The sequence below is a fragment of the Toxotes jaculatrix genome, chromosome 1 (genome assembly GCF_017976425.1).
Source record: "Toxotes jaculatrix isolate fToxJac2 chromosome 1, fToxJac2.pri, whole genome shotgun sequence".
NCBI classification, from domain to species: Eukaryota; Metazoa; Chordata; class Actinopteri; family Toxotidae; genus Toxotes; species Toxotes jaculatrix.
Window position 1 is genome coordinate 7,543,928 of NC_054394.1, and position 26,730 is coordinate 7,570,657.

General features: G+C 42.4%; 2 protein-coding genes and 1 long non-coding RNA gene across 4 annotated transcripts in view; 1 reads left to right on the forward strand and 2 right to left on the reverse strand.

Annotated features, from left to right (window-relative positions):
• The window catches only part of LOC121180312 (tyrosine-protein kinase CSK), a 52,370-nt gene extending 30,432 nt beyond the window's left edge, over window positions 1–21,938 (forward strand). Inside the window, exons 5-13 of the mRNA XM_041035615.1 lie at window positions 11,583–11,802; window positions 15,880–15,973; window positions 16,700–16,765; window positions 16,890–16,989; window positions 17,230–17,320; window positions 17,634–17,707; window positions 18,470–18,665; window positions 19,918–20,004; window positions 20,441–21,938. Of these exons, the coding sequence (XP_040891549.1) occupies window positions 11,583–11,802; window positions 15,880–15,973; window positions 16,700–16,765; window positions 16,890–16,989; window positions 17,230–17,320; window positions 17,634–17,707; window positions 18,470–18,665; window positions 19,918–20,004; window positions 20,441–20,623 (1,111 nt within the window). The 3' untranslated portion in view covers window positions 20,624–21,938. The remainder of the gene's footprint in view (window positions 1–11,582; window positions 11,803–15,879; window positions 15,974–16,699; window positions 16,766–16,889; window positions 16,990–17,229; window positions 17,321–17,633; window positions 17,708–18,469; window positions 18,666–19,917; window positions 20,005–20,440) is intronic.
• On the reverse strand, window positions 4,784–7,202 carry LOC121180315. Of its 2 annotated transcripts, XM_041035630.1 has the most exons (5): window positions 7,074–7,202; window positions 6,631–6,840; window positions 6,248–6,419; window positions 6,081–6,160; window positions 4,784–5,943 (listed from the first exon to the last, which is right to left on the reverse strand). In XM_041035630.1, exons 2-5 carry the CDS (start codon window positions 6,760–6,762, stop codon window positions 5,662–5,664), a joined length of 666 nt encoding a protein of 221 aa, XP_040891564.1. In that variant the 5' UTR covers window positions 6,763–6,840; window positions 7,074–7,202; the 3' UTR covers window positions 4,784–5,661. The 2 variants fall into 2 exon arrangements, with proteins under 2 accessions (XP_040891564.1, XP_040891573.1); XM_041035639.1 differs by having other exon boundaries at window positions 6,631–7,202.
• On the reverse strand, window positions 7,265–8,398 carry LOC121180326. Its single transcript, XR_005893944.1, has 3 exons — window positions 8,125–8,398; window positions 7,647–7,860; window positions 7,265–7,423 (listed from the first exon to the last, which is right to left on the reverse strand). It is a non-coding gene; the product is annotated as an uncharacterized LOC121180326 (long non-coding RNA).
• Window positions 21,939–26,730: the final 4,792 nt, after the last annotated feature.

Consider the following 26,730-nt stretch of genomic DNA (forward strand, 5'->3'; position numbering starts at 1 on the left):
TGGAGATCCCTTAAAGTTCAAGGACTGGCGACTATCCTTTGAGACATTAATCGATAGAAAGAATGTTCCAAAAACTGAGAAACTGTACTACTTAAGAAAATACTTGGGTGGTGCTTCAAAGAAAGCTGTGGAAGGATTCTTCTTATTATGCACTGAAGAGGCATACGACTCAGCTTAAACAATTTGGAGATCAATTTATTATTGGCAAGTCCTTCAGAGACAAGATGGCCAAAAATAAGCTCTAAAGACGGGTGTGAGCTAAGAGAACTTGCAGATTTCCTTCAGAGTTGTGAAGCTGCAATTCCCCACATTAAGACACTGGAAGTTCTTAATGACTGTAATGAGTGTCAAAAAATTCAAATGAAATTGCCAGACTGGTTAGTATCCAGGTGGAACCGCAAGGTGATGGAAGTCAGACAAGTCATGGGGATTACCCACCATTCAGTGAGCTTGTAAAGTTTATATCAACTGAGGCAGATCTTGCTTGTGATCCCATATCCTCCATACAAGCACTCAAGAGCATACAAGGTTTGAAACCAAAAAACACCAAAGCTCAAACTATCCAAGCAAAGTCATTGTCCACTTACACGACACAGAGCAACATCCCATCCTGTGTTTTCTGCAAAGGAGCAGCTCACACTCTTGCTAAGTGCAGAAAATTCAGCAACAAGACTGTTCAAGATTGTGTAAAGTTCATGCAAAAAGCTTTGCTTTGGATGTTTAAAGACAGGTCATCACTCGAGAAAGTGTGATAACAAGAGCACATGTGAAAAATGTCAGAAGAGACACCCAAAATGTTTGCATGATGATAATTTTAAACATCAAAGGTCAGCACCAAAGGGAGGCGACAAATCAAAAAACAACGCAGATACTGAAGAAATAGCTGCAACAGCAACTACTAACACAGTCAGAGTTGTGTGCTTAGAGTGATCTAAGCACACAAACATCTTCCGTCGTGCCAGTGTGGGTTTCGTCTGTAGACAAACCACATAATGAAGTCTTGGTCTATGCGCGTTTAGATACTCAGAGTGACACCACGTTCATTCTAGACGAAGTGGCCAGAAATTTAAACACAAGGAAAGAAAACGTCAGTCTACGGTTGTCTACACTGTCATCAAAGTCCACAGTCATCCCTAGTCAAAAGTCTCATCTTGAAAAATTAACAGACAAGATTCCACCATCATTAGACTGTGAAATAGGTCTGTTGATCGGCTATAACTGTCAACAAGCCTTTCTTCCACGAGAGCTTGTGTCAGGTGAAGAAGGTCATCCATGTGCTCAGTGAACCGACCTTGGCTGGAGTATTGTAGGTTGCTCAAACCCAGAGAGTGACTGCAATGATGCAATAGGAACCAGTCACAGAGTTATAATTCAACAAGTGATCCCTGCTGTACAGCCATAAGTTGAGCTAAAGACAGAGGTGCACTTTGTGTGCAGAAATCAAGTCAAAGAAATCCATCCAACAGACATAATCAAAGCCCTAGAGGCTGACTTTGTGGAACACACAACAGATGACAATCCAGTCTCTTAAGAAGATCTTCTCTTCTTGTCTAAAGTAAAGGAGGGAATAAGGCAGAAGGAAGATGGCCACTATGAACTCCCGCTTCCTTTCAAGACAGAAAATCCTAGTCTCCCAGACAATAAACAGTACGCAGTGGTGGAAGGAAGCGGAGGAATGAGAAATATTACAGTGATTATGTCCACTTCATGAAGGACATAATAAGCAGAGGAGATGCTGAGAAGGTTCCTGATTCCGAACTCAACAACCAGCCAGCATGGTATATTCCGCACCACGGAATCTACCATCCCCTCAAGCCCGGGAAGATCCACGTGGTTTTTGATTGTTCAGCACGCTTTCAAGAAACTTCCTTGAATGACCTTCTCTTGACGGGACCAGATTTGACTAACTCTTGAGTTGGTGTGGTGTGTCAGAAAGGGTCCAGTAGCCATAATGTGTGACATTGAAAAGAGTCATAAAGTCACAAAGGAGCATCAAGACTATCTAAGGTTCCTCTGGTGGGATAATGGCAATCTGAACACTGAACCCTCAGTGGACCCGATGAGAGTACACTTGTTTGGGGCAGCGTCATCCCCTGGATGCTCTAACTTCGCATTGAAACATCTGGCATCGCAGAGCCACGGAAAGTTCAACGAAGACGCCATTAAGTTTATCCAGAGAAGTTTCTATGTTGATGATGGCTTAATAAGTGTAAAGTCAACTGCTGAAGCCATTCATCTGGTGAAAGAGTCAACAGCCTTGTGCAGAAAAGGAAATCTCAGAGGGCATAAGTTTGTGTCCAACAACAAGGAACTTACTATGACAGTACCACCTGAAGAACGTGCCCAAACCAAGGATCAAGACATGGCACTAGGAGAACATATTAAGAGAGCCCTGGGAATTCAGCGGTGTATTGAAGCAGACGAATTCCAATTTAGAGTCATTGTCAAAAAAAATCCACTGACAAGAAGAGGCTTTCTCTCTACTGTTGCCTCTGTTTTTGATCCGTTAGGGTTTTTGACCCACTTTGTTCTAGTTGGTAAATAGATCCTTCAGACACTTTGCAGAGACAAGGTGGGCTGGGACGATGATCTCCCAGAAGACATCCTTCAAAGGTGGGAGTCATGGCTCTGAGATCTTGCTCACTTGCCATCCATGAAGATTCTAAGAAGTTACATTCCCTTAAACTTTGATGAAGCAGCACAGTATGAACTTCGTAACTTTTCGGATGCAAGTTTCAGTGGGTACGGTGCATGCTCTTACCCCCCAACCAAAGTGACAACTATCCCAAGACTTGAGCTTTCATCAGCCGTGACTGCAGTTCATATTGGCGATGTCTTAAGAAGGGAACTAGAGATTGAAAATATGACAGAAAATTACTGGACTGACTCGAAGGTTGTTCTTGGCTATGTGAATAACGATGCGAAGAGATTCCATACGTTTGTAGCCAATCGAATCCAGCGCATCAGATTGAGTACAAGCCCAGAACAATGGCGACATGTTGTCTCTGAAAACAACCCAGCTGACTATGCTTCAAGAGGAGCAAGTGTAAACCAGCTTAAGGAGTCGAGCTGGCTGAAAGGATCAGACTTCCTCTGGCAATCTAATCTTCCAGTCAAAGGGGACATGATGGGAGAAGTAGAAACTACACATCCTGAGCTCCGCAATGGCCCTGTTCACACACTTGAGACAAAGGAAATAAGTTCATTGATAAGCCGTCTCAATAAATTTTCAGACTGGTCAAGAGCAGTAAGAGCTGTAGCCAGGCTCAAGAGATTTGCTCGAGAATTTAAAGGACTTCAACCAAGATCGAATGTCACAACTAGCCTTGAAGAAAGAAAGGAAGCAGAAGTCTTCATTATCAAGCTAGTACAAGTCGAAGCTTTTGCTGAGGATATTCACAAAATCCAACAAAAGAAAGGCATCTTTAACAAGCACAACAAACTACACAGATTAAATGTCTTCTTGGACAAGAACAATGTTCTCAGAGTGGGAGGAAGGCTATCACAGTCAAAAGTCTCATCTTGAAAAATTAACAGACAAGATTCCACCATCATTAGACTGTGAAATAGGTCTGTTGATTGGCTATAACTGTCAACAAGCCTTTCTTCCACGAGAGCTTGTGTCAGGTGAAGAAGGTCATCCATGTGCTCAGTGAACCGACCTTGGCTGGAGTATTGTAGGTTGCTCAAACCCAGAGAGTGACAGCAATGATGCAATAGGAACCAGTCACAGAGTTATAGTTCAACAAGTGATCCCTGCTGTACAGCCATAAGTTGAGCTAAAGACAGAGGTGCACTTTGTGTGCAGAAATCAAGTCAAAGAAATCCATCCAACAGACATAATCAAAGCCCTAGAGGCTGACTTTGTGGAACACACAACAGATGACAATCCAGTCTCTTAAGAAGATCTTCCATGAAATCGTCCACCGTACTGCCACCTCCTGGTCAGTTCTGCAAAGAAGACCTCTACTTGAGTCAACGGTGGAAAAGAGTGCAGTTTCTAGCCAATGAATTCTGGCAGAGATGGAAACATGAATATCTGCTAAACCTACAGTAACGGCAAAAATGACAGAAACTCGTAAGTGGATGATATTGTTATCCTACAAGATGATAACTCTCCAAGAAACGAGTGGAAACTCGGCAGAGTTGTTGAAGTTTGCCCCAGTGCAGATGGCATGGTGTGAAAACTAAAATTGTTGATTGCTGACTCTACATTTGACAAAGGCAAACCACTTACTAGAACAGTTACCCTTGAAAGACCAATTCACAAGGTGGTCACACTTCTTGAAGTTAACTGAATCACATTCATTCACATCTAAACATTTTCCTTTGTTTAAACTAGTTTGAGAGAAATCCCACATTACAAGTAATGAGTGATTTGGTGGGAGTGTAAGTGCTCTTACACACTAAAAAATTGAGGGACAGGAATGGACCTAAAAAGGTACAAATGCTTTGTCGCTCCAGCTGTACCCTACAAGAGTACAGCATTGTACCCTTGACAACAGGTAGCTTTTTGTACCTTCTTGTCTGTACCTATAAAAGAACATTTCTGTACCTATGGAGACAAAAATGTACCTTCATGCCCTAGTCCAAAACTGTACCAATTCAAAAGGTACAAATGGGTACCTAATGGGGTACCGCTGGAGCAACATGCCAATTGGTACCTTCATGACTCACAAACATGCCTGTAAATTTAGACAAAAATCTTTATTGATCAAAATTTAACAATTTACATTAACAATAAAAATAATTGTGCACATTTTCAATTTTCAGTGTATTTGATGAATGTATTGTTACAACATTTCCTAAATGCCAGCACAATACAAAAAAACATCACATGAAGCCTAACTGCATGCATCAGGAAGCAATTTACTACATTACTGAAACAAAAAATTCATTTCATAACATGCTACAATACAAAGAAAGTAGTTTTCTTAGGCTTACACACAAAATGTTGGATGCAAAAACTAGTAGAGAACTTCAACAAAACAGGATATTTTGTGTGAAGATAACATTAAAACCCAACTTGTAGATGTGTTTTCAAATCCTTAAGAGCTTAAACTAAAAACTGAAGGCATCAGGCCCAATGAGCCGTTCATTTATCATTTAAGTTCAGGGCACTTTGAAATATCAAAACCACTCTTTTCAAGATGATGAGAGATAAACAAATCATAGTTTTCTTTGAAAAAGCAAAAGAGAAATTTGACATCATCTGTAATCTCTTGTTGAACTGACAAATGTAAAAGATTTTTCTCTCTGCATTTAAGAATGAATCCAAACAGATTATCTCTGAAGTCCCCCAGTAGTTTATCTAAATTTGGTTCAACTGTTTGTGGATCAGAAGCACACAGATCAGTCTCAGAATCTTGTTCATCCAGGTACAATGGCTGTTGCCCTACTGTGGACTCATCACTCGGACCATCATTGTTAGACTCAGAAGACCGGAAGACACAGCATCTGTGCTTCCTGTACACATGTTTTCTAAAAGAATGGAACTGGGAAAAAGCTTACTGGCAATCACCTACACCACAGGTGATGCTAAAATTTGGTTCATGTGCATGAACAAGGCCAACATGCTGAATTAACTTCACTAGAGTAAATGTCCTTCGAGTGCACTTTGGGCACTGGTGCAGTTGAGGCATTATGATCTAGCACAAAAGGTTAATCATTCTCAGTACAGTTATTGGCAGGGGCTTGTCTCCATTTTCCACAATACTGACAATGCGTCGCTGAAGAAAAGTCAGTGTTTTTCAAGTGTGTTGGGTATGCGATGTTGAAAACAAAATACATACTGAAAGCTGTTGCGAAGGCTTCATCAAGGTGTACGCACTGACACACTTCGACTCCATCAACTTTCACCACACATGATCCTGTACCAGTAATTGCCATTTTCCAGTCACGATCCTTCACTTGAATGGTTGGATAGGGTGTAGCAGGGTCTCCCTACATAAAAAACACAGATGAGAAAACCTCTTATAACAGAACAACAAAACTAGTTGCTTTGTGAAGAACTAACAAGAATTACAAGATTTAAGTATATTTCTGTGTAATCCTTAATTGTCGTAAACTTTTGGGCCTACCTCTCCTAAAGTGATGTAGTGTTCAGTCTTTTCTCGGAAGACGGACGGCAACAGGATGAGCCCAGCCCTCAGGTCTATTCCTTGAATGAACAGAAATATTTATGATCATTTTATCGCAATGTCCAACATATCTGCAGTACATATAGTTTCACATTTATTAGCATTACCTGGTAGATCTTCAGCCAGGGAATCCTGTCTTGCATCAGTGTACTGCTTTGCCAGTGAAGATCTTCCCTGTGCAATCTTAAGCACATTTGGCAAAACACTGGCAAAGCCCTCCTTGAAGCGATGATAGAAGCCATTTGTTGAAGGGTGAATTCTGTCAACTTCATCAAAAAACTGAAGAACACACATGAGAACATTGTTACTTAAATTAAACTATTGCTGAAAGCAAACATACGACAACTCTATTTTTAAAATATAGTTTTAAAAAATTCTCATCTCCAATAATGTTAAAATCAAGTGATTGATAACACTTCCCAGTAAATCATTCAGGTGTTTTAAGATTAACTCTATTTATTCAGATACAGAAATCTTTGACTGTACTTACTCCAGGCGGTGTCCTTAAAAAAGGGTATTTGTTGATTACATCCTCCACTGGCATTCCTTCCACAATTTCACGTCGCCTCCAACAGAATGTCCGTGCCATGCGATCTTTGACTGTGGACATGTCTGGATGCATCTTCCGATACTCACTTTGTAGCACGCTCACATGGGCCTCAACAGTTGTTGAATCTTCACCAGCATAAATTTCCTTTGGCTTAAGGGTAGAGAAAGATAATGCTCAGATAGTGTGAGAGACAGAAAAATGCTGTTAGCCTACACACTCATTGCATCCAAGGTGTTCTGACTAAAAGTATCCACTGAAACAACAATGTGAAACTAAATGTACAGCCATTGGAAGACAATGTAATACAGATATTACAGACATTTAAATCTTTTTGTATTCCACTCTCCCTTGAAGATAAATTATGTATATGGAAATGTACTTACAAATGTCAGATTAGCTGGCTTACGACACACACTTGCTGATGCATTGGTAGCTTTAAACTGATTTTTGTGGCCAAACTTCTCCTTCAGCTTTCTGACTTCACTGTCACTAACAAGTGGTGCACGTTCTGCTTTAAATTTCCACAAACTGCACAGATGCAATATAGAGATGGTGAAGAACAATTACTTACAGGGTGTGTTCTGCCATCATTTCGTACAACACTCTGATAATTTTGTTGCGTAGTTTTGGAACTTTGTGACATGGTTCTTTAGCATCCAGTTTAATTTGGACATCTTTTGGAAAGGTTGGAATGACAGTCACAAGAGGTATTTTCTTGCGAGTTGCTTCTCCACTGCAATGCAATAAGATTACATTAGTGTGACCGCAACTTGAATGTCACCATATCTTTATACTATTTTTTTTAAACCAGAACCATAAAAATATTACAAAAATTATATAAATTTTAAATACGAAAATTTCCTTAAAAAACACAGCAGCAGCAATAGCTAACTCATCCAGGCAGTAGTGAGATTGAACCACGACGGCCTGTTAAGCCTAAAGGGATATACACTTACCTTGGATCAATGGAAGGCAGAGGCTGGGGCTGTGCTGTAGACTGACAGTAGACTTCCACCGGTACTGGTTCTAGTGTAACAACGACCTCACCTTCCTTGTACTGTCGCACAAACTGTTGAAATTTAAGTTGCTTTTTGAACGAACCATCGAAGAGGTATCCAACCATGGCTTCTGTCAGGCCACAATCCACCGTCTCTCCATCCACATCGTTGTCTAAGATACGACACACATGCACACGAACGCACAGAGAGAGACAGACAGACAGACACACACACAGAGCTTCGATCACATTGTGCATGCGAAAAACGTATGCAAGACACAGGATAAGAAACGCTATATCCAACCGTAAATGGCAGAAGTCCGCCTAATTTGATGAATGCTTGTTTGATAAACTTAACCTAATATCCGTAACAAATTACCAATACAGTACGTTGAAGTTACTGTAAGAGAACACGGTAAAAAACATAAATCACTTACATGGTCAGCCGTTTGATCAACTTGAGCCCCGTAAAGACTGGACACTAAATCGAAATCTGAACAAGACAAATACCTAGCTCCGCTCTAGTTCAAGTGAAGTTTCTAGGGTGATGTCGCAACCAACCGTTAGGAAAACGGGTTGTGCTAATGACGTCTACAGGGGCTTAATGGGCGCGTCAGTACACCGCGAAGAGAGCCCCTCATTAGAAAAACTACTGAACATTGAAACTATGAAAATGACCGTGATATTTCACTAAAACACTAATACTCAAAAACTGCTGACAAGCGGCTGCCTATCCACCAAAAGAATATGAGAGGCTAGGTGGCATTAGCGAACCATTTTAAATTAATGTACTCCTAGCTATAGGCCAGTCAGAGTTTGCTAGCTAGCAAAAATGTCATGAACAGAAATAATAGGTTTGGTTGCTTACCCCTAAATCTTCTCGCTTCTTCTTCGTTAATTTGAATTCCAGCTTCAGTTATTTTTTTTATTAGTTCATCAGTAGTGAGGCTCGACAAAACTGGAAAACTATCCGCCATGTTCTATTTTCAAGGCCCTTTTCAGTCTGGGCAAAAGGCGGGACTACTGACCCCTACTGGTACCTTTGTTTATTAAAAGTACAATTATGTACCATTTCCTGTCAGCTTTGACTTTGTACCTCTAAAATTAAATAAAGGTCCACAATAATCACCTTAAGGACAATTTCTGTACTTTGCAGGGAACTTTAATGGCAGAAGTACCTTTTAGGTACAGAAATGATACCCCCATTTCTCTGTGTGTACATAAATGCACTGAATATACCTCATAAGTTTATTATGTTTATATTTTGTTTAATTAATAAATAGTTAATTCATGAAAGGTTAAAACAGGTTTAAAGACTGTAACATATGAACATTTGATATATAGATATAAATTGTTGTTGTACATTGCATGTTTGTTCCCCTGGCGGAACTTAAATTTTTTTCCGTACCGCTGCTACAGTCCGACGGTTTAGTTATTTTTTCATGTCATCTTTAAGTTGTTTGTATATGTTTTATGTGATATTTGATATGTTCAAATACAGTTCTCACGGCGTGAAGAGGTGGAAGGCAAGAATTTAACAGACAAGCAATAAATGCCCGTTTTTGAAGGAACCGAAAAGAGCTACAGATAGAGTTGGTTGTTCTCACAAAAAGAGTCTAAGAAATATTAACTGTTGATGGCTGACATCAGCAGTTAATATACTACTGAATAAAACAACTTTTTACACCGACCAACTAACTGCTGTCACAAATTAAAATTTTCATTTCGCTTGAAGGACTGCCAACAATTTGCCAGGTTACACTTGCTGACCTCATGTCCTTACCGATATCTTTGAGATCACTTTCGTAGTTGAATTTTTTTGTTTTTTTGTTTTTTTGGGTTTTTTTTACTAAAGCCGTCAGAAGTTGTTTTTCTGCAATCCATAGCTTAACCCACCGGAGAAGTTGTTGATATTGTCATGTATGAATAACAGATGTGTCAGAAAAGATCTCTCCCTCTGTTCTGGGTCACAGAAGGGTTCAGTTGTGGTCCTCTGTCCCCACATTGACCCTGACTTATTGATAGCAGTAGATACAGTTCTCGCCTCCCTCACTGGCAACAGCCATAACAGCCGACTCCCTTTTCTGCCCCCGTGTGGCAGACATCCGAACCAGATTACAGCACCACTCTAAAGAAAGCTGGGCTGTACTGCCCTGCTGTCCTTCTTCCTCCTTCCGTGTTGTCTCCACCAAGTTGTTTACCACATTTTTCCCCCTTTTTTCCCACTATGATGTAATGTATAAAAATTGCAGTTAATTTCTATGGACAGAACAACCAGTGTGTGTCCACCATGGGGATATGTATGTCTCTGGGCCACCCATGCTTGGCGCCTATACTCGGATTAGTGGGAGTTAAGGAGCTGCTGTCCATCGGAGAAGCTGCCTGCACTGATCTAATCAACTCAACCCATATTAAGCTGCTTTGCCACAAGAACCTCGCTGTCTGAGGAGACCCAGAGTGAAGAGGAGGTGGAGGAGGGTGTGACGGAGGCTGCCACGGGAAAATGGGCTAAATCAATTATATAGCCCTTGATTACCACCCATTCACCAGCCAAGACGGATAGAGAGACCCTGTGGGCTGCTACTGTTTGCAGCTAATGCAACCTTTCACACAAGGGGTGACATAAATTGATGGGATATGGTGCGTTGTTTTGTGGTTGAGGTTGCTGGGATGGCAGTGAGTTTGAGTTCAGGGCCACAAGTCTATAGAGGCAGAAGAAAAGTGATATGAAAATTCTGATTCCTTACAATGAGGACTGCATTTCATAGGGTAAACTTAGATACTACATTACACAAAAACATTAGCAGATTACAGGTCACAGTTAATTTTCTGTTTTTAAAGACAGTGAGAAATATTTGTGCTGGCATAGAGGAGATTTGTGAAGCCAATGGAGCAGTAGTAGACGACAGTGTAATCCATCCATTACTCTATAGATGTATCCATCAGGCCATATGGTGAAGGTGACGCAGGGTCATACAGCTAGCTTCTAAATCAGGAAGCAAGAGCTTTATTTGTTCCTAGTTAAAACCAGCAGAACTCTGACCAGCCTTTTAGACAAGCCAACGCATGAGTTTTTTTCCTCCTTTTATTCCAAAATGTGTTAAATAGTCTTGGTCTCCCTGACCTCAGTCAGGAGTGGGGGACTTGGTTCTGTCCTACCCACCGCCTTGTCTGAGCAGTTTTTGCATTTTCCTGTTATTGCAGTGCCTGCATGTCAGTTTCCGACTCTGCCCCCAGCCTTCACGTGTGTGTGTGTGTGTGTGTCTGTGTCTGTGTCTGTCTGTCTGTGTGTGTCTGTGTGTGTCTGTGTGTGTCTGTGTGTGTCTGTGTGTTTGTGAGCACCATGTTTCCTGTTGTTTGGGTTCAGGTACTTTTTCAGTGACTCCTCAAGACGAGATGGCCCCGCCCCTTCTCCGCTCAAGCTGAACAGGCTGGAAATGCTGCTGCCAGCTTCCCATTACCATTACACTCTTGTTTTTCACTTCTCATTTCAGAGGAGGACTGTGGGCTCTGATATGTGGAAGTGCATCCTTCTGCGTGGTTGAAGTTGCAAATGATGAGATAAATGATGTGAAAATGGAAATGTGTGTGAGGAGTTGTAGGACTTGTTGAAGGATGTTGGCCCATCTGGTGCTGTTAGCACTGACACACAGGAAATGAGGTTTTCAGTTTTCCTCAAGAACAAGAAGTGGTACTTGTGGTGTTGCCATAAATGGCTCAAACCTGCCTCTTGATACCCACTCCACCACCACTGTAACACCAACTTATGTACATGTGTAGCCATGCAAAAATATAGGTCAGTTTTTGAACCTCAAACAATCTGCTGCACCAGTTTTCTGTCTCCTTCCTCACTTTGTCCCCTCCTTTGTCCTTTGCCTCTCTTTCCTCCCTGCAGCTGGTTTCATGGGAAGATAACTCGGGAGCAGGCCGAGCGGCTCCTCTATCCTCCGGAGACGGGCTTGTTCCTGGTGAGGGAGAGCACCAACTATCCCGGCGATTACACCCTATGCGTCAGCTGCGACGGCAAGGTGGAGCACTACCGCATCATCTACCACAACGGCAAGCTCACCATCGACGAGGAGGAGTACTTTGAGAACCTCATGCAGCTGGTGGAGGTGAGGGATGATAGGGAGCATAGCTGCCATCCAAGCTCCTTTTGTTGTTTTACATAATACTCTTGATACCCATAATACCCTTGGCTTTCAGTGTGGTAGCTGAAAGGGATAATTGGCTGTCATTATCAGTGCCAATCAATCAGTGTGTCTCTAAAGTTACAAGACACATAGTTAGGAACTGTAAAGCACAATGTGATCAGCTGAACCACAGAGGGAGCCTGTAAAGAAAGAAAACGAAACCCTTGACCACTGACGTTCTGTCTGAAAATGGCAGGACAGTTAGTGAGATGTAGGGCGACGTTTTCAGGCTGCTGCTGCTGCTGGCAGTGCATCCTGTCCTAAAACAGCTGCTGTGGCAGAAAATGTGGCTGCTCCCCAAACATTATTCCACATCAGAGTTTCTTTAAGAAACCTGCAGGGCTGAAATGGTCGGTTAATTAAGAGTTAGGTCGAAAAGCAGAAAAACAATCAGCAACTGTTATTCAACTATTATTCAGTTGAGTCATTTTTCAAACAAAAATGCCAAATATTCCCCTGGTGCAGCTTCTCAAGTGTAAGGATTTGCTGCTGTGTTGTTTTTGTCTTCTGTGATAGTAAACTAAACATTTTTTGGACTGCTGGTTCGACAAAACGTGTATTTTGAAGATGTCAGTGTGGACTCTGGGAAAGTGTGCAGGTGCATTTTTCACTCTTCTGACATTTTATTGACCAAACTATTAACCAAGGAGGAAAATAATCATTGGACTCCTCAGTAATTTAGAAATGATTTTTAGTTGCAGCTGTAGAAGGCTGTATTGACTTTTCTTTCGAGCAAAACGCCCTGTCACTCCTTATTTTTAATCTACACTTAAAAACAGTCAATAAACTTGTCCTCAGATACCTCCCCTAACTATTAGTAGTATAAGAACCAGTCCTATGTGTTATTTCTTTTATTTACAATTACAAATATTAAATTTAATTTTACTGTGATTTAATTGTGCTGCAGTCACGTTAAATAACTTCATGAACACAAATAAACATAAACACATCCAGTGTCCTAAAAACAAACTGTGGAGAGGCTAAGGCAAAGAGACATGATAGCAAGGGGAAGGAGAGAGGGGGGGGCTTTCATCCTCTCAGATAAAGAGAAGAGCTGGATTGGCGGCTATCACACTTTTAATTGGACCTCATCTCTTTGCCTTGCGGGGTGTTGGAAGTGGACAACAGGAATGTGCCAGCTGGCTCTGAGACCATCTACATCCCGGGTGCATTCTTGTTATCATCAGCCACCCACAATCTCTATCTCTCTATCCCTCTCTCTTTCTCTCTTGTTCTCACCCTCTAGCCTTGGTTCTGCCTCCACTTCCTTTCTCCACCTCCCATCCTCCTTCTCTCTTTGTGCTCCCTCGTGGATATCTGGCATATTGCTTTTTCTCCTCCTCTCTTTGTTATCCATTTCAACCTCTTACTTTGCCTCCCCCTGCCTGTGCTTCTCTCTTTCGATCTTTCTACATCTTTATCCTCTCGCCTGTCTGCATTCCCCTGCGTCTTCCCTCTCTCTCTCTCTCTGTAATAGCCTATGAGAGGATTCCTCACATTCTTGTGTGTTTTTCCGGCTTGCTTACTGTGCTCCTGCTCTCATTGGCCTGTCACAGCAGGCTTCACGTAGACCTACATATAGACATACTATTTGCATAAATATATACAAACATATCCGAGCCTCTCTCCTGTCATGTATGTCAGCTATGTATGTCAGTCACACGTATGCAGTGATAGTGGTGAAGTGAAACAAAGATGGCTCCATATGGTGTTTAGACGGGTGTAGCAGCACAGTGAATGTGTTGTCAGCTACAGTATTTTTACACAGTGAATTACACCCCTCTGTGTTAATTATATATGTGAGGATCTGGATTTATGCAGTACCATTGTGTACTAAAAATATATTTTCATGCATTAAAAGATGATGAATGGTGCTGATGTAATAACAAATGATATAGGTACATGACTGAAGAATGCTGAAGTAAATCTGTGTATTGTTGTTGTTGTTATTCTAACATTTGTGGCTTCACTTGTCAGCTTCAGTGGTGAATAATGTAAAAGGAGCTGACCCATCTTTCACCATGCTGCTCCCTGGTGGCAGTAATAGTAACTTACACTCTGGTCAATTTTGCTGTGCTGCAGTTGTGTGATGCTTGGTTTTGTTGGTGGGAAAGCCTTTTATTTTTCTGTTTTATTCATTTAGTGGTCACAGAGATTTAGTGCCCCATGTAACCGCAGATGTCTGTGGTTAGACACTGATTCACAATTTGTCTCACACTTCTTTTTCTGTCAAAGCCCTGTAGCCTGAATTTCCTGTCTTGTATTAATATATCAGAACAGGGCATCTGTCTGATTATTGCTGATGTCCAATCTGATTTTATTATGATGAACAGATATTGACTGGGTTTTTTTTGGTTTCTTGAGTTTCTGGAGGTGAGAGGTCAAATGCATTGACCTCTCCCACACCCGCACACTCCTCCTCTGCTGCTGGTTCCCACAGTAAATGTTCTCCAGCTCGACACCTCCTAGCAGGGGAGATACTCCACAACCTTTCTCAGATGCTTGAAGTCGAGGATGAAATTCTTACTGTCAATCTCCAGCAGAAGTTGATTCATTTCATGATGCTTTGGATTTTAGTGACTTGCACTTATCATGTTCATGGTTAGTTTCCTGTGACATTTTAATGGTCTAAACATTTCAACAGTTAGCCAAAGTTTCAGGTAGAACATATGTTGTCATTCTTAAAGTGAGATTCACTGAATATTTACACCCTAATCATTTGAACAAACCACCATCATATTTTCTAGCTGTGACCTTACGATTAGGGTACACAGACTGAATCCAGGGCATCTGTCTTAAAAAGTCCTAAAAAGAAGTGAGTACAGTTTCACTAATAAAAGGCCTTAGGAGGTATTAAAAGGTTCTAAACTTTGTTTACAAAAGTCTTAAATATTTTTTATGTCTTCTGTTTTTATTCCTGTGTAGTTCATCCATCATTTGAAAACTCTGCAGCCAATCATTTCATTTTGTTGCTAAAACCTACAAATGTTTAACATTTGTTGCTTGAAAAATTGCTCACTGCTGTGATTAATAGATAAGAAAAATTGTTATCTTTAATTGTTTTATTCATCCATCCATTCATTCTGCTGCTTATCCAGTTCCAGGCTCAATAAATTTAAGTAATTATATTTTGTTAGGAATTATTGTTACATACTGGTTGGAAGCACTAGAAAGACGTGATATAATAATGAATAAAAGCAGTGCATATCGTCCCTACTGCTTTTCCATCCTACTGTCATACTTTTGCTGGTATGACAGTGAAGCAGGTATCAAATTGTATCCTCAGTGGTATTAAAAAGTCTCAGAGAATCCTGTGAATAAAACTCATCACTGTTTGTTTCCTTAGGTATATGTTGGAAAAAAACAGGACTAACACAAGGGTATTGCAGATATTTTTTTTTTCTTTGAAAGTGAAAATGTATTCATTTTGATTTTCAGCAGCTGACAATAAAGCAGAGCCTTGCTCCTCCTGTTTTATTCCATCTTGTGTATGGAAATGAAGCAGGGATTCTGTTCCTCAAGACAGCTCTCCTCCCCTTAAACATTGGTTCATGTTGATAAAAGTTAAACCTGTCATGCTTTATCTCTTTGGTGGAGCCAAACACTGAGTATCCCGTACATATTTAGCAAAAGGACCTCCTCACATCAACTCCCAGCACAGTCTGCAGCTTCTTTTTATCTCCACCTTCATGTTCTTCTGTAGAGTGCCGCTGGAAACATCAGCCACAGCTTTGTTTTATTAATCAAAAGCTTGAACCAATCAGAATGAATTCCCTGATCACTCAGTGAGGTCTAAGATGATACAGTGAGAGCAAGTTGGTCTGTACTGCAGTGTACACAAGAGTCTTTTACACCTAAACAATGAAATTTAGGACTCTAATAAGTGGCCTAATCCAGACGCTTAACAAAACATGAAAGCATGGGTTTTCTTACACTTAAACATACGGACTTTTCTTTTTCTGCATTACAATGTTTGCATTTCATTCCCTCTGTCTCCAGCATTACACCAAAGATGCCGACGGTCTCTGTACCAGGCTGATTAAACCCAAGTTGATGGAAGGAACGGTGGCAGCACAAGACGAGTTCTCCAGGAGTAAGGACACACTGAGCTCATTACACTGCTCTGCAGGGACATTGGCACCAATGCACACAGGGCCATTTTTGTGCTTGTGTGTATATATTGTCACGCTAACCTCACATGAAGAGGATTATGAAGTATGTACACACAGTATACAGATAAAGCCTGCATCTCCTACAAGGCTGTGCTATCATCCCAGTCCTATTAGCATTAATCATCAGAGGGTAATTAATCTTTCTGTGTCTGGGGACGACTGCTGGGCTTCATCAGCTCTCAAGGTCAATCTGAGTCTTCCTCCACCTCTGTCTGTCTTCATTCCTCTTCATGTACCCATCTGACCCTGCAAACTCTTGACACCAGAAAACTGAGAAAAAAAAGATAAATGTTGCCATAAATCAAGACTTTTTTTCTCCCAAATGAGAGATCCATCATTCAAAAAGTGGGACTTCCACTCCAAACAGAGGTTAGCTGCCATGAATGTGAAACTCACTACTGAATATTTTAATGCATTTGTTGAATAGTTTAGTAGTTCTGGTCCTTTGATGTCTTCCAACTTTTTGTCTTCAGTCTTGTAAATTTGTTCTGATGGCAATAAATGTCAGATATTTCTGCCTTTTATAATACATGCCATTCCCTGGAAGTTGTTCAATAACGTGTGAGAGTTATAGCAGGATAATCAACCAGATGATTTTATTCTTTGGCTGTGAGGTCTGCTAAGTGTCTTCTGTGCTCTCTTGGCAGGCGGCTGGGCCTTGAACAGAAAGGAGCTGAAACTGATCCAGACCATTGGCAAAGGGGAGTTTGGAGGTGAGGAACTGAATTTTCAAGGGTCTCCACATCATTTAATTCCATACGTCAGAGCCATAATAACAGAGACAGAAGTCGTCTTGGATATTGTACTGAAACTTCTCCCTGTCCGTGTCCTTCACAGATGTGATGGTCGGAGACTACAGGGGGACCAAGGTGGCAGTCAAGTGTATCAAAAATGACGCCACAGCGCAGGCTTTCATTGCTGAGGCCTCTGTCATGACGTAAGACCTTTCTTTGCCTTCCACGCTACCCGTAAAATACGTGTTTGTGTGTACACAGGCATGTTGTCCTCCTTCAGATATAACACCATCTTTTATCAATTGCTATTTTTTTCCCAGGTTTTTGAAGAAATTGGACTTTATGGACTGTTACGGGCAAACATGAGGTTCTCTCTTATAGATTCTTCATGCTTTTGCATGCTAACCCTGTATTTTTCTACCTGTGTTTGTGTGTTTGTCCAGGCAACTGAGGCACAACAACCTGGTGCAGCTGCTAGGAGTAATTGTCGAGGAGAGGGGCAGTCTCTACATCGTCACAGAGTACATGGCCAAGGTCAGTCACACTAGTCTTCTAGAGGAGAACGTTTTAGGTGTTCCCCTCATGAGCAATGTCTAAAAGTTTGTTTAAAACTTAAATAACTACTCAATAAGAACTGAGAAGTGAGAAAACTCTTTGTAGCAACTTCAGAGTCTGAATTTGTGAATCAAAATGCCGCAGAAACGTATTTGTATTATTGTGATCCCATGTAGCTCAGTTAAGAATTCATTTACATTTTTGGTTCAGGGATTTTGTCTTCACTGGAGCCACACATGTTAAAGTCGTGTCCTCCATGTGTTGTATTAATGATTTTATCTGTGTATCACAGGGGAGTCTAGTGGACTACCTGCGCTCCCGAGGACGGACTGTGCTGGGTGGAGACTGCTTACTCAAGTTCTCACTGTGAGTCCTCTTCATCTCTGCTCAAGTACTTATTAGATTTGTTCAAAAAGACAGATGTTTAATCAACACAGCTCAGGGTTCAGAGCTAAACTGCTGCTCTTTAAGTGACAGGATCCAAAATGAATTTCAAAAGAACAGTGTCACACACTTGACTGGCAACATGAAAGAACCATTTGTTTACACAGGCAACCGTTATACAGCTTGTTTGCTGTGATAAATGGCTGCTTTATCTGCAAGCCAAGTTCCTTAAAGTCTTCATTTATTTTTAATTTAACAGTCATTTAGCTCATGCTGTAACCCGGCACAAGTTAAAATGAGTGCAACCATTACTCTCAGATCACTAGGCATAAATACATGCATTCACAGGGAAGAATTTCATGATTCATTTTCAGTGTGAGCCATGTAACCCGAGAATGAACTGGTCAGAGATTTGCAAGGGAATAGATTTGAACTCAATGAATAGAAAGCAAGTGTGTGTGTTGGGGGGGGTTATTGTCCACAATTTTCAGATTTAGCTCCTTTTCATGGAATATCTCTCATCAGAGTCTGTTTTCTCTCCCACATCCATCTTTTTGCTTTAATCCTATTTCCACTGTAGTTTTCATTTAATGAGTCCTGGCAAGAGCAGATTATAACAGTCATAGCCACACCCACACAAATGTCCACGTAGATTAAGGAGCCGATGCACACCTGTGGGCTATTAGCAGATTCTGATGGTCCAGGTATCTTCCAGTCCTCACTCATCATCATCTCTCCTGTCAGTGACGTGTGTGAAGCCATGGAGTACCTGGAGGCCAACAACTTCGTCCACAGAGACCTGGCAGCGCGTAACGTGCTGGTGTCCGACGACAACATCGCCAAAGTCAGCGACTTCGGCCTCACCAAGGAGGCCTCCTCCATACAGGACACTGCCAAGCTGCCCGTCAAATGGACCTCCCCCGAAGCACTAAGAGAGAAGGTGAGAGAGGACGGGGCGTGGACAGGAAGCAGACCTGGGATGTTGTGTCATTGCTTTCTTTGTGTCTGTTTTCACCTGCTTCACCGAATTAAAACTTGAGTATCAGGCTGGTTAGGTTTAAAGTAGTGGGACAGTGCTTGGATAGAGATGAGCTTCAAAAAAAAGTTGACACTGCTCTGACATCAAATTAACCACAAAACACCAAACATTGGCAACATTGACAAACATTTTGTTTTTCAATCCTAAATCTATCCTACTTTTTCCTGTAAGGCTTCCTTAGGCAAGTCTCATTCACCAAACCGTCTTAACTGCACATACCTGCTGTAAATAGTTTGTTTCAGCTTGATGAATGCCACGTTTGCACATGTAAGTACGCAACCAAACCCACCTCTAAGCTGTTATATAACACTGTGTGTTTCATTCACAAAAATGTTATCGAAGAGTTACAGAAATGTTTCTCACTGCAGAACCTGAAGTCAAAAATCAGTGGATGAAAAAACAAAACTAATTTAGCAGCGTCAGTAGTCATATTACATAACATAACCACCAAACAACTGGAAAAGAATTATACAGCTGCCAGCGATGTGTGATCAGAGCAGCAACTTAGATGGGAGCCAGTCAAGGGGGATGTGACTGTAATAGAGTATATTATACTGCAGATGATGTTCCACTGTCAGGTGGACAGATCAGTACATGACTCATACAACAGGTCTGAGAGGAAATTTATTTAAGTATGAACTTGACAAATGAAACAGGTTCTCTCAGATCAATCGTACTTACCTCTCGGTACAAGTGGTTCTTGCATGAGGTCCAGTGTGTTTATAAAATTCATTTTCCAGATTTTAGCTAATAGTTTGCTCCTGGTTTATTTTCTTAATCAGCTCAGATGGATTGAATTTTCTGCTCTCTGTAGCAGCAGTTTACAGCTTAATCAAGAGGAAGCCTGCTCTTTTTTCTTCTTTTATTCTTCCAAATCTACATGTACACACTCTCCACAGCCTCCAGTTCCATGTTTGAACATGCTTGGTTTTACTTATTAAATTTTTAAAATAGACTCAAGCACTATGAAAATGTGGTTGTTGTAATATTATTCGCATTTCCTCACTGAGACTCCTAAAATAGCCCTAAACAAACAAAGACCCAGTTTTTATGGATAGAGGAAGCACAAAAAAACCCTAGCTGCTCTCTGAATGCCTCTCGATGACTGTGTCAATTTAGGCTTCTCCTCTTCTTTTTTCTTTTTGTCCAACAGAGGTTTTCCACCAAGTCAGATGTCTGGAGTTATGGAATCCTACTTTGGGAGATCTACTCCTTTGGGCGCGTGCCTTACCCTAGAATCGTAAGAACCTTTACAACAGGTCTCTGTGGATCACTGAGGTCTGAGGTGTACCAGCAGATGGCAGACTTCATTGCTGGGACACGTGTGTGTGTGTGTGTGTGTGTGTGTGTGTGTCTGTGTGTCTGTGTGTCTGTGTGTCTGTGTGTGTGATGAATGAAATGTTTTGTGCCGTCAGAGCTGACCTCAGAATAATTAGATTTATGCCATTAAACTGCTGGAGCACGTCATGAACGTGTAGCACAGCATGTACTGCAGATAGGATTCTTTCTGCATGCCCCACCACTTGTTACATTTCCATTGACATACTAAGTTACATGTTGTTGTGAAGAATAACCTTTGCCTGCGATGTTGAGGTGCAGTTGAATCAGTCAGTTGCGTCCACTCAGGTTCATGCACAGAATCTGGTGTTAACTTTTTTTCTGTGCCTTTGTCTCAGCCGTTGAAAGAGGTGGTGCCCCGGGTAGAGAAGGGGTACAAGATGGACGCCCCAGACGGCTGCCCGCCCGTGGTGTATGACCTGATGAAGCAGTGCTGGACCCTGGACCCCGTCGTGCGGCCCTCCTTCCGCATGCTGAGGGAGAAGCTGCAGCATATCAGAGCCAAGGAGCTCTACCTGTGAAGAGGAGGCGTGGGAGGGAGGGAGTGGGGGCGGGGGGCGTAGGAGGAAGAGGAGGGTGGGGTGAGACGCAGCCGAGCGCAGCTGTAAAATGGGGGGAGGAGGAGAAGAGGGACCACAGCACCTTCCTCCTGCCTGCCCTGCCTGTTTACCTGTAGGACTGCCATACTGTGCCCCCCTTCCTTGACCTCAGACGTCCACCAGCCGTCCTCTGCTTCCATGCAGAGACTGTTTTCCTGTTTGTGTTGTATAGCTTTTGCCAGACAGTTTCCTCTTCTCTCGACAGGCCACTGCTCTTCCCTCCTTCTATACCTGCCGCTGCTCACTCGCTCTCTCTCTCTCTCTCTGTCTCTTCTCTCTTGGTCCAAGTCTCTCTTCTCTCTTCTCTCTTCTCTCCCCTACCTGGAAGGTCCTTTTTCTTTCTGTCCTATTTTTTTTCCTTCCCTCCTCCTCCTCTCCTGAACATGGCATTAACTGGAGGGGAGGCTGGCCTTTTCCTCCACGTTGGTCAGGTGCTCTTTCTTCTTCCCCTCACCCCTTCCATCATTCCTGGTTCTCTGTATCACCGTGTGACTCTGCATGCCTTTCAGCCCAGCTCTCTGTCATTCCATCCTTCCTTCGATCCCTCCCTCCCTCCCCTCGGCGTGGTGTCAGGTGTGGGGCCTTCGCTCTGTGCCAAAGTGCCTCCAGTCTACAGAGCTCCAGACTTCCCTCCAGCACTTCTTTCAATTGGACTGTTGTGGTTTGTTTTTTTTTTTTAATTACTTTTTTTTAAGGAATCTTTTTTATTGCTTTCTTTTTTTTCAGGGAGGTTATCAAACCATTTTTTAGTGCTGTCTCCCCCACCTCCACCATGTCCCCATCAGACTGGATTTTTTTTTTAATGTCCACGAAGAGAGCCTGAACAGGAAGACAGAGGAAATGGGGGTCAGTATCATGTTTGTCCTCCAACCATGACAGCCCAGAGGAGCGGTGTAAGGGGGGGGGCAGGTCAATAACAGGAGGAGAAGGGGGAGAGGCAGTTCACAAACATGGTCGATTCATCATATGTGGGCTTGTTTTTATATCAAAATATATTTAAAGGATTAAAAAAAAAAAAAGAACAAGGAAAAAACTGACTGGGGCAGAGAATTTAAAAAAAGGAGGACTTTCAGAAGCCAGGGGTCTCTTGGCGTTAGGAATGTTCAGTGTTTCTGTGAATGCTGGGGTCGGGGTGGTGCATGCTGTGTGTGAGAGGCCTTGGGTTCAACTGTCAGTGCTTTCAATGTTCATTGTTTTATTATGCTATCATGATTATGAATAAATCATTCCATCTGAACAGCGTGGACACACCTGCATCATTATATATATGTGTGTGTGACCGTGACATCTGAAGGCTGTTATTGGGGTGGAACGTAAAGGTATTTCAAATGACATGTAGCGTTCCCTGGAGTCCATTGTGGAAATCATCAGCAGAGAGATTCGACAGCTGGGTCGACAGTAGCACGCTGAAGATGTGGCTTGAATGAAATTACATATTTTAGATGATGATTTTGTAATATAATGTTTAATTAACTTAACTCAGGAAAGCTGATAGAGCATTAAGCATCTTCATCGTCATCAACAGCTCCTCTGGAGCAGATCAGGGTTAAGCGCCTTGCTCAAGGGCACTTTGATGTAGTAGATGATGAAGTCAAGGGTTTGTCATTCATCCTCTCCTACCAGATATACCTGCCCCATCCAGGTTTCAAAATGGAGCATGTAAGCCATCAGGTAAAAGTCATCTGTAACTGAACAGAGATATTAAAGATTAAGAAATATGATATTTTCATGCCTCTGTGGCAGAGACAGCTGTGGCCGGAGGCGTTGTGTTTTCAGGTCGTCCGTCCCATTTTCATGAACGCAGCATCTCACTTGACCTTGAGGGAATTTCTTCAAATCTGACACAAATGTTAATGTCAAGGATGAAGATTTTTGTGGTCAAAGGTCAAGGTCACTGTGACCTCACAAAACACATTTGTGGTCATAATACTACATATGTGAATTTGGACAGGCATGAATGTCAGCTGCAGCTTGACAGGTTGGCGGAGGCAAACAACCACAATCATAATTAGCCTAAGTATTAACTGAGCTGGGTTTTAGCCACCTCTGTGTTAGTGCCTCTCAGACTGAATGTTTGGACATCTGAGTGCGTTGCAGGATGAACGTGAGGTGTTTGGGATGGCTGACAGGAGGGAAAATAGTTTCATTTATCACAGGGTTTGCTGTAATATTTGTAAAATGCCAGTACTTTTTATCCCCCCTGCCCCCTCCGATCACATCAAACGTGTGAATAGTTCTCTGATCATTCACCACTCCAGCAACTGACGAGACGAGGATCACGAGACAAACTGGCTGTGAACCGCTGCTCAAAAGAAGCGTGTCTCGCGTCTTGTCTCAAAGCTTGATCTCTCTTCAGATGTACAACTATAAATAATCCTCCTGTGATCATCTTATGAGAGCAGAAGTGCTATGAACAGGTGGTGAAGTGTCAGCAGAGCCTTATAGGTGAGAAGCGGTGTTACTGTCATGTCAGCTGAGCAGGTCCCAGCAGTTAACACAGGGACTGGGTTCATTGTGCCGCCTCTAATCTTGGGAGAGAGTCCACTTGCCCCCAGTGCAGTGATTTAGAGGCTCTTGTTTCACTCTGTTTGATTATTTGTCTTGCGCTTCCTCTTTAACTCATTCAACTTTCATCTTTTTGACTTTTACCAAATCCTGTCCACTCTGTATCTTCAGCCGCTGCAGAGAAACAGTTGTTTGGGGCACAATTTCATGTGATTCCTATGAATTTTAATGGCAGTGACAGGGCGGCAGCAATGGGCCTGGTTACATAAGCAAGGCAGTTTGTGCTCATGGCCAAGACTGTGCTGCTGTCAGGACCTATCACGCCAGCTCCAGTTTACCATCCTGCCATGGTCGCACGAGATGGGCCTGCTGCAGAGCCCCCACCCCCGCCTCAGTTTGTCTCTCTGGCTCATTGGCAAAAAGTACAGCTCAAAATCTGGTTGCCTGGCTGCCAAAAGTCACCACCGGGAGGCAACGTACAGTCGGAGTTTCCAGGGGAGCTGAGAAGGAGCAACGTGGAGCTTTGAGCCTAGATTAAACTGCAACTGGAGAGGAGTTATTCAAGATATTAGACACTACATCAGGACATGGTCATATTCCAAGGCAGGGGTCAAAGGTCACGGCGTTCAGTATCTTGTTCAAGGCTTCTTTATTTGTGCTGAATACTGTAGTCACTGTCAAGACAGAAACTTGTGATTCTCTCTCGCCTCCACACCATCTGCCTCCGTCTGATCATCATCTTGTTCATTTTTACGTTCATAGAACAGTAAACCATTGTAATTTTATGAAACATGATGAATTACAATTCTGTGTTTAAAAATGTAAAGCCCAACTTGAGGTATCACTGTGACGGAAGCCTGTGGTGACAGGAGTTAGAGTTAAAGCACTGCTCTCACGTCTGGATGGCTCTGTCTCTCGTTCACACTTAAGTAATCCTGACAACCACGCAGCTCCGCGTTCTTAGCAGGCACAAGCAGGAGGATTGATGTGTTAATCAGCTTTCGATAAGTTATGGATCTGTGCTACTGACGGCAGCCAGGCAGAACTCGACAGCTACAAATTAGCCCCTGAATTAATCTGATTATGCCAACACAATTTTTTCCGAGAGTCCGAGGAAGATGCCGGAGCGCTGCACATGCCCTCCTTTGTGGAGTTGACATGTTGCATTGTCCTCCTACGTGTCAAGCTGGACCTGACAGATTTACGTGTGACAGAATGAGGGTGAGATGGTGATTTGGAGGTGGGGACGTTTTCAGGTCCTTTTTTTTTTTTTTTTACCTTCAACCTAGGTTTCATGTGCTATTGCCTGGTTACATGATGACAGATTTTGTTGAAGCCACATTCATCATGCAGGAAAAGACACAAATCTGTGTGCTGCGTCTGGCCCGGATCACTCAGCATTTACTTTATACGTTATTTTGATTTGGGGATTTCTTTGTTCCAAGCATCACAGTTTTCTGCAGAGCCATGCTGCTGTATATTGGCACAGATGGACTACTTCCACCTAGAAATTAACCAGAAAAATCAGTTCAGTTGTAGTGGAGCACCTGGAGGTTACAAACGTTGATCAAAGGCAGCTCAGTGCTCACATGGACAAATCACTTGGGCGCATCACATGCCTTTTTCTTTGTGGATGTGCGCCTCCACACTTTGTCGTACAGCCTAAAAATATGCTGTTTTCCTGCTGCAATTAGCTTCTATTTGGGGATGTTTCGCAAAGACAGGGATATTATCCTGTCAGACATGGGTGCCACTTTTTTGTCCTTGTGTGGGACACTGCATTCAGGCTCTTGTGCTGTGTCACATCAGTTTCTAATGGCGTTGGTGCCTTTAGCAGCCTGAATCACGCCCCAGTTGGACATGTTCAACATATGGAATTCATTCCAATGCATGCTCTATTTACTCTGATACAGCATCAGTTGTATCTGCCGCATAAGTGTTGACATGTTAATGTCACATTTGACAGTTGTTCTCAGTCACTGTTTTGTTCTCTGAAGCTTTGAGTTGCTGTGAATGAAACCATAAGTGCTTCAGTGAGGCTTAGTGTGATTCTCACTTGTACCAGCGACTCAGTGTATTTTTCATGTCAGACTGCAGGAGGCATGACCTTGTAAACTGAGCTACTCATCAGCAGAGCGGCAGTCCATAGGCTTGAAGACAGAAGCGGACATGACCTCAGAGAGTCACAGAGTTGGCGAGCGTCATCAGGACATCCTGTACTGAAGAAACAGATCTTAAGCTATGAATTAATTGCAGGCATTAGGCTCTCGTGTCTCATTTTATATTTGGTACAAATATAAAATACAGTGAAACAGTTTTTGGTAGTTGTGCTAATTTCTCCTCTCCATATTAGCTGTGAAGAGATCCCTCCCTAACAGAGTAAATCCACAGTCCTCATTCTGTGCAGAAATGCAAACTGGTTTCCAACTGGAAAGCTTCCAAAATTACTGTCTTTTTAGTGCCTCTTTGTATTTTTATTGGCTGTGTTTCCTTGCGGAGCTTCAGCGGAGGGAGAGGAACACACAGAGGGACTCATACTGGTGATCATACCACAGACTGTATATTGTAACACGGCTAGGAGTCTACAGCCATGTTAACAGATCTGTGAGGCTGTACTCACTGCAGTGCTTTGAGCTAAATGCTAACAGCAGTTTACAGTTTGTTTGCTGACAGACCAAACATGTATCAGCCTCTTGGTGACACTAAATGATAAGTCGGGGGATCACTGAAGTCGGTAGGATTCATCCTCTGATTTCATGAATATCTGTACAAGTTTTTGTGGGCAATCCATCCAATAGTTGATATATTTCAGTCTGGACCACAGTGGTGAACTGACTGATACGCTGACATTTCCATTCAGTCACACTTCTTGCTTTATGGTGATACGAGAGACGTAAGGTGCAGATGACTGTGCTCAGAATCACATTATCACAGTAGAGCTGTGTGATAACCAGTCATTGGTGCATAAGAGGTTTTCTGAGGTTCATGGAAAGCAAGGTGAGCTGTACATAATGAGTAGCCTCACTCAGTGAATAGAAAGCAGTTTGGATTATTAAAGTTTGAGGCTGGATCTGGTTCTTAAGGACCGATGATGTCCTGCTGCTAATCAAAGCTCAGGCTGTGGGCCACACACTGTTTTTGGGAGCACATTGCTGGAGACAGATAACACACGGGCTGTGTCTGACAGCGAACCTGGCGGATGAGAGCGCAGCAGTGATGCAGCAACGAACTAATGTGAACCAGTGTGCGTCTCCTCCGTCGGCCCACCCTCATAGTGTCTCACTCTGAGAGTCGGTGTTGGCTCACAGACAGAGGGAGACTGGAGAAGGAGGATAACAACCACAACAAAGGCGAGCCCTGTCCGCTGAGCTGCACGTAAACAGTCCCTGCTGCCTGTGATGTAACACCAGCCTGCTTTCTGAACCTCCTCTTTAAATAACCCAATAGTTGCCCTGCAGTGTTGGCTGACATGTTCATTTGACTTTGTGAAATATCAAGGTTCCCCGAGTCGAAGAGAACATGTT